This window comes from Spinacia oleracea, chromosome 1 (assembly GCF_020520425.1).
Source record: "Spinacia oleracea cultivar Varoflay chromosome 1, BTI_SOV_V1, whole genome shotgun sequence".
NCBI classification, from domain to species: domain Eukaryota; kingdom Viridiplantae; phylum Streptophyta; class Magnoliopsida; order Caryophyllales; family Amaranthaceae; genus Spinacia; species Spinacia oleracea.
In genome coordinates this window covers 91,503,399-91,511,589 of record NC_079487.1, presented here as the reverse complement: position 1 = coordinate 91,511,589, position 8,191 = coordinate 91,503,399, and the positions used below count along the sequence as shown (strand labels likewise).

The following is an 8,191-nucleotide window of genomic DNA, read 5'->3' as shown; positions in this document are numbered from 1 at the left end:
CTTGGTTATGTTGATATTATTGTTGAACTTGGTGATGTTGATATTATGGACGAACTGGGTTATATTGAATGTGCATGTTTAATACTGTTGGACAAACTTATTGAACTTATTTTGCACTATAAGAACTGTAACATGTTAGTATGGATGTTTGATACAAACATGTTGGTTGGGAACACTAGATTATTCTATATGATTGGGTTGGATCAATTGGTTGTTGTTCCCTTTCTATCTTTTCACTACTTTATAAGGGCGGTGGACCTTGTTTAGTAAGTTGAAACTTTATACCCATATACAGGGTTGATCATGGTTAAAGGAAAGGTTGGGTAAATTGGAATGAGTCTTGATTGATGCCTTTATGATCACTTACTTAATTTCAAGATAAAAACAGGTGTGAACGAATGTGGATTGTATGCCTTATGTGGTTGTTGAGTCATAACAGAGTCTCAATTTGTAAATCATGTAAAGTGAAACTGAGTAGCAATAGCTTTAGACTGTGCACGTCTAAAGTGACGGACAAACAGGAGTTGGGGTTCATGGTGGTAGCCCATGGCCTTTTCTGGGACCGGATTGATCACCGTGTTCTATTTTTATTAAAACGTTCCTCGATATCGCAGGTCACTGAGGTTACGGAGTCGCGCCCGTACCTCGTCTTCCTTAGTGAAGACTTCTGGATGGTCAACTCGGTCCATTGTCTATTTCAACTAAAATAATATTATTGCTAAAAGTCTAGCCTAGTCTAGTCTGGTCAAGTATGGTCGTCAAACTATCATGTTTTGTCTGCCCTTGTTTGTGTTCATTAGTATCATGTTAGGGTTGTTCGTTTAATAGAATCATGTTAGGATTATTATTGATTTAGTATGTAGTACTCAGCTTTGCTGATTACGTGCTTTTGCTTGTGCATGTTGATCATGGCTATGCCTTATTGATCCTGTGATGACCCAATCTTTGGTGAGCAGTCTCTAAGGATCAATAAGCATTGTCCATCTGCAGGTTTGAAGATGTTGCATCATTGGGATCGGGAATAGAGAGCTTGTATTTAGTTTTGATTTGCTAAGTTGACTTGGGTTTGCTTAACTGGACTTTAAACTTGTCATACTATTTATATTTCCTTATTTTCGTTGGTTGATTTTTGGGACTAAACCTGTAATCGATTATTTATAAACCTAAAGTTAGTTTTATGTTTTCCGCTGCAAAATTCTGAATAAGCCGTAACGTTTTCACACGGGCGATAATGCCTTGATAATTCTCTACGTTTTATATTAAAAGATTATTTTAGAAAAGAGAGAATTGTCGGGGTGTTACAAATTTACTGTTACCTTTCTAAAAGGATTTACTGTAGTGCAAGATATTTAATTATAAACAATAATTAAAACATACATTGAAGCATGCAAAGTCTAAACATTTATCATGAGCAATAACTTGAAAATTAAAGCAACCATGCAATTTAAACAAGTCATTGGCATTTTATTCGAAATATTTAGTTCCGGCAGGTGTGAATAAAATGAATACAAGACACTCAAATCATTGAAGAATTAAGCACATTATGTATTTTGACTCAATTCTAAAATATTTTAGGTAAGAAAATCCTTTTCTAATAGTCTAGAAACTAGTCTTGGTTGATAGGTACGTCTAAGAACTTATTAGGTAAACCTATCCCGTTTTCCACGACATAAAAGGACTCCTTACTTATATCGTTGAGTTCAACCAAAATCAACTTGTACTCACAACCAATTGTGTACTACGATCAGAAGTGACACCTCGCTATGACGGAAAACTATCACTAATTGATCGACAAATGTACTCACAACATTATGTACCTTACTCCTTTAGAATCAATAAGTAACACCTCGCTATGGCGGAAAACTATTACTAGATTGGTTATCCAAGTAAGAGTTATTTTGGAATGACACCTTTAAACTCAATTTTAAAGTTTAGAACTTAGGGCTCTTACTATGTTGGTTAGATTTTAAGTGAACTAAAATCCTTAATCATGCAACATAATCAAGCCACAATCTCATGCATAATATCAAGACATATTTAGAGCAATAAATAACTTAAAGCATGCATAAAATTTAAATGTGATCTAGTATGGCCCGACTTCATCTTGAAGCTTCAACTTCAAACTCCGTCTTGAAAATGGATTGGAAACTCCGTCTTGAAAACGGATTGGAAACTCCGTCTTGAATTTCACCATGGGAGGCGCCATTTTCTTCAAATAGGATATGCTATAATTAAAACTAATTACAACTATTTGATGGTACGCAGGCCATATTCAAATAAAACTTTGGTGCATTAGACCAATTTTACATTCAAATTAATGGTACGCAGACCATATTTACTACCCTATTTGGGCCATACTAGTCACTTCCCACAACCTGCAAAACAATACATTTATCAATATATCATTCATCCATTCATTTATCAATGAATGGCCCACATAGCAAGTTAGTAGAAAAATCATGCATCACATAAACATTTGCAGCAACTAATCAAAGGTTCCAACAATCTACAAATTATTCAACCTTATTAGTTCTAATCGAATTGTTTTAAACTTAAAGGAACAAAGACCTAGTCAAGAGTTTAATGACTAAAAACTCCCACTAAAACAAGAATTTACATGCTTTACAAATTTTAAACATAAAATTATATTTCCTAATCCAACCGGAAACTTACAAATTTAATTAAACTTTAAAGCTCACATAAAAACAATTTTATATCCCTTTATTATTTTCAGTTGATTAAAAATAATTAATTATAATTTTACCAAGGTTTTAATTTTATTAAAATAATTAGTATAAAACACATTATAATAATTAAATTAATCAAAATTAAATTCCGAGAAAAATTAAGTTACGAAATTAAATTTAATTAAAATCGTTTTCAACCGAAAATTAAAAAACAAAACGAAACAAGTTAATCAGCCAAGGCAAGGCACATGGGCGCAAGGCCCATGCCTCGCCAAGGCTTGCAACAACCCAATGGCTGACCACACACATGGCCGAGGCCATCGCACAGCCAAGTCCTCGCTGGCTTGCTGCTGCATGCTCGACGCAATCGCTGGCTTGCTGCTGCATGCTTGCTTGCTTTGCGCGCATGGCACGAGGGCATCCATTGATGCCTCGTCGCCATCGCTGCTGGGCACAATGCGGGCTGGCAGCGTTGCCCATTCGCCTTGCTCGATCACTCGCACAGCACACACTGCACATGGGTTGTCCCCGCGTGCGTGGCTCATGCATTGCTCGTTGCCTTGTACCGCATGGGCGACGAGCTCCCTTGCTCGTCGTCACATGCCCGTACAAAGCAACATCCCTTAAGGGTAACACTTATCTTCCATTGCTTTGTGCGCAAGTTTGTGAACGATTTATAAAAATAAAAACTTTTATATTTAAATTTAACGAAAAAATTAATAATATTTTTTTTGGCAAATAATGTTAAATTTTATTTACCAAGTAATCAGAATGTTAACAAACTCTGAAAACACCAACAGTCCACCAAACCACCAAAGCAACAACAAGCCTAGAAACACACACTAGCTAAGGCTTACAACAGCTATTACTGACATCTATACTCAACATTAAACATAATGTTGTTAACAACGGCTTTAACTGGATCAACATGATCTCTAAACACCTTAGAATTTTGTTGTAACCAAATGCAATATACTGACTCAATGAAAGCTATACTATACTTGCAAGCCTTCTTCTTTTTACTTCTGCTTCTCTTTATTGCAATCTGGACTTCTTCCTTCCAAGGAAACACACCCCTACTCACTCCTAACTGAATCAGAACCTGTCTCCAAATATCCTTAGAATAAGAACAAGAGAAGAACAAATGAGCCAAGCTTTCATTTTCCAATTGACACAGGCCACAAGTACCATCTATATTCAGCTGCCAGCTTATCAATCTGTCTTTTGTAGCAAGTCTGTTCTGCACTACTAACCAAGCAATGAAGGTGCTCTTTGGACTAGCATGACTATTGCAGATCAATCTCTTCCACCCGACCTGATCTCCAACTGGATGAAGAAACTTATACATTTTCTGAATTCTAAATTTTCCAGTATGCACAAACTGATCAACTCCATTAGCCTGCAAAAAGACTTCTCTATTATGCCAGATCTTCCTTAGAGACCAAATTAACCCATTAGGAATAGGCATACTCCAGAAGTCTCTATGTTAATGTAATAAGCATGCACCCATCTCACCCATAGCCTATCATGTTTCAAAGACAAGGCCCAACAATGCTTCAACACTGCAGCTTTGTTCCACACAGTTAAGTCTTTAAGATTCCACCCTCCACAACTCTTAGGAAGACATAACTGCTCCCAAGAGACTGCTGCTTTCCTAGATCCTTCATCAGTACCAGACCACATGAAACATCTACAAATTCTTTGAATTTCTTTCATCACTTTTTTAGGCATAACAAATATCTGGCTCCAGTAAAGCTGAATACAAAATGAGACAGATTTAACTAATTGAAGTCTGCCTGCATAAGATAGAAATTTAGAAGTCCAACTCTTGATTCTAGCAACAGTTCTATCAATAAGAGGTTTACAGTCTGTAAAAGACAACTTCCTAGTTGTAAGTGGGACACCAAGGTATCTGAAAGGAAAAGACCCCTGAGGAACCCCAATTGAGTTAACAGTAATGCAAGCAATATGGTTAGGAACTCCAGCCAAATAAACCTCACTTTTGTGCAAGTTAGCCTCCAAGCCAGAAGCCAAAGAAAACTTAGTGAAAGCAGCAAATAGAGCCTTCACAACACTCTCATCAGCTCTGGAGAACATCATCGAATCATCAGCAAACATCATATGACTAAGATCAAGTTTTTTGCATCTAGGATGATAAGAGAACTCTGGGTTATCAGCAAGGGAAGCTAGACACCTTGAAAGATACTCCATACCCAAAGCAAACAAGTAAGGTGAGATTAGGTCACCTTTCCTTAAACCCTTCTTTGCAGGAATTGGTTTTGTGGGACAACCATTAATAAGTATAGAATATGAGACAGAGTAAAGGCATTGCATCACCCAATTCACAAACTTTGCAGGAAAACCCAACTCAGACAGCATAGTCTTCAAGAAAGGCCATTCCGAGGAGCCATAAGCTTTTTTCAGGTCCACCTTGATCATGCACCTAGGAGAAGCACTTCACCAGTTCACGAGCCAGCAAAATGTTATCAGAAATAGCTCTACCAGGAATAAAACCAGATTGAGCACAACTCACAACTTTCCCAATGACACTTTGCATTCTAGAAGTAAGAATTTTGGAGATAATTTTGTAAACAACTGAACAACAGGCTATTGGCCTAAAATCCTTCACACAGGAAGCATTCTGAATCTTAGGAACAAGAGTAACTGAAGTATTGTTCACTTGTTCAGCATAACTCCAGTTCTGAAGAACTCCTTCACTGCCTCATAGACATCTGCTTTTACAATCCCCCAAGCTTTAAGGAAAAACAAGCTATTGAACCCATCAATCCCAGGAGCTTTACTAGTATCAATCCCTTTGATAGTTGCATCAATGTCTGCATCTGAGATAGGTTCCACCAGCATTTCTGCATCAGCAGCAGATAGCTGTTTTCCTTTCCTAACTACCCCAACATCCACACCAGTCAAAGAACTAGTTGTAGTACCAATCAGTTTCTTGTAGAAAGAGCTAACTTCCTCCTAAATTTCTTGAGTAGTGCTTAGCTTCTTCTCTGTATCATCATATAAAACATCAATACTGTTCTTAGATAATCTCTCCTTCATTGCACTGAAAAAGAACTTTGAGTTGGAATCTCCCACTTGCAACCACTAAAAAAATTAATAATTAATATTACTTTCACTAATTTTAGGCGAAAAATCAAAAATTTATTATTCAAATTAATTTCCGATTACATATTTTCTTAGGGATTAAAATCTAGGTCATAAATTTTAAAATATTTCAATTTTAACAAATTTTATGGTGGTTTTTAATCATAGGATCCTAATTAAATTATCAATTAATTATGAAAATCAAAACAAATTCTAAATTATTTGAAATTCAAAATATTAATTATAATTACAAATTAGGTTGTATAATTAACAAAATTAGACCTTAAAATTGTTAAACATATATAGTAGGTCAATCATAGATCCAAGATTTACATACAAGATTCACAAATATTTAATTTAACATCATTAAAATTACAAATTTTGCATTCAAAAAACTAAAACCTCCGAAAAGTCATAGTTAGGCTTCGGATTTGGGAATTCTGGATTCGGCATAAAATCTTGGATTTTTGTCAAAATTTTAAAACGTCGTTTACATGCGAAATTCACTATATAAACATAAGATTTCGACCACTATTGACAAACAGCCGAAAAATCCTGCGAACATATAATCAAATAATCGCACGAATTTGCAATCAATTACATCCACGAAATTAATCACCACTTTAATTCATTGTAATTTTATAAAATTTAATCCATGTTAACTATAATTGATTATGGAATTAATTAAAGGATCGTGATACCACTGATAGGCTATGAATAATACAACAATATAATTCATGCGGAAAACCATTAAGCCAGAATCCAAATTAATTGCCACATAGTCAATTAGCATAATTTAGGTTACATACAATGTGATGCGTGCCTTCCCTAGCTGCTCCCGTACCGAACAAGAACAAGTATTTAGAGCCACAAACGTTTCCCCTCCGTAGAAAGTCCACAGCACGGTCGGATCCGCCTTAGGTTCAACCAACTAGGATTTTACTTAAGGTTTTATGTATTCGGGTTAGGCTATATTATGTTCTCCGTTGATCAATGTAAGTAAAGAATATGATTTTCTATGTATAAAATTATGAGGGCCTAGCCTCATATTTATAGGGTAGGAAATAAGGAATTTGAGTCCTACTGGGAAAAGAATTACCAACCCTACTAGGATTGAAATTCTTATCCAATTAGAATTGTAATATTAATTAAACTCTTAATCAAACCAATTCTAGTAGGACTAGGAATACTTAATCCCAAAGTTACTTGGCAACTAAGTAATCAGACTTTTCTTGGAGCCCAAGACGAAGCAACCAATGCAGCCACAATGGGCCACGTTGGTGCGCGTGCCTGCCTAGGCCCAACCGCAGCCGCAGCTGGCCAGAGGCCCAGCGCGCTGCAGCCTTGCCTTGGCGGGCTTGCTTGCTTGGCAGGCTGCATCGCTGCTGCTGCCTTGCTTGCTTGGCGGGATGCTATGCTGATGCTGCCTTGCTTACTTGGCGCGACCCACTGTGCTTCCAGGCCCATCGGTTGGGCGTTGGCGCTAGGCTTCGTGCTCAGTGCTATGCGCTCGGCCTTTGCTTGTCGAGCGATGGGCCGACTCGCTTGTCGGCTTGTCGCTCGTAGAGCTTCCGATTCGTTTTCCGATTTTGGAATTTTCCGTTTCGAACAAATATTTACGTTTCCATTAATATTTCCGATTCCAGAAATAATTTCCTTTTTCGACAATATTTCCGATTCCGGTAATATTTCCGTTTTCGGCAATATTTCCGATTCCGACAATATTTCTATTTTCCGGTAATATTTTCCGATACGAACCATGTTTCCGTTTCCGCCAAGATCTACGATTTGGATAATATTTATATTTCCGTTATGAACCATATTTCCGTTTCCGGCAATATCATAATTTCCGGAGTATTCTTTACTTTGCCTTTTGACGATTTCAGTTCCCACTGGAACTGAGATCCGTCATTTCTGAATGATCATAAATTGAGTACTTAATGAATAATATATTCACTTAAATACTTGATCCGTTCACGTACTATTTGTGTGACCCTATGAGTTCAGTCAAGAGTAAGTTGTGGATTAATATTATTAATTCCACTTGAACTGAAGCGACCTCTAGCTAGGCATTCAGTTCACTTAATCTCACTGAATTATTAACTTGTTAATTAATATTGAACCGCATTTATTAGACTTAGCATTAAATGCATACTTGGACCAAGGGCATTATTTCTTTCACAAACATGCACCTAAACACCATCACACCTCTTATCAATTTGCCGAAAATATATAAATCTGCATGGAAATAAGAAATAAGAAATAAGTTGGGAAATTTGAAGTTGGTCAACTCCCTGTTGATGGTTCTTTCATCTTTGTTGGAATTTGGAAATGGAAAATTTTGTTCTATAAGAAAATCAAACTTTTTTATAATGATAAAGTTATCCTTAAAACATCAA

General features: G+C 36.5%; 1 protein-coding gene across 1 annotated transcript; it reads right to left on the bottom strand.

Moving 5' to 3' along the window:
- Window positions 1-3,552: 3,552 nt before the first annotated feature.
- Window positions 3,553-5,126, bottom strand: LOC110803882 (uncharacterized). The gene is made up of 2 exons (XM_022009423.2): window positions 4,203-5,126; window positions 3,553-4,086 (listed from the first exon to the last, which is right to left on the bottom strand). The coding sequence occupies exons 1-2, from the start codon at window positions 5,124-5,126 to the stop codon at window positions 3,553-3,555; spliced, it is 1,458 nt and encodes a 485-aa protein (XP_021865115.2).
- Between the last annotated feature and the right edge of the window lie 3,065 nt (window positions 5,127-8,191).

Excerpts from the sequence above, each read along its gene's own strand:
- LOC110803882 (XM_022009423.2), bottom strand. The coding sequence starts at position 5,126 with ATGATCAAGGTGGACCTGAAAAAAGCTTATGGCTCCTCGGAATGGCCT. Across the intron at positions 4,087-4,202 it reads TGAAACATGATAGGCTATGG|GCTAATGGAGTTGATCAGTT; the intron begins GTGAGATGGGTG and ends GTCTTTTTGCAG.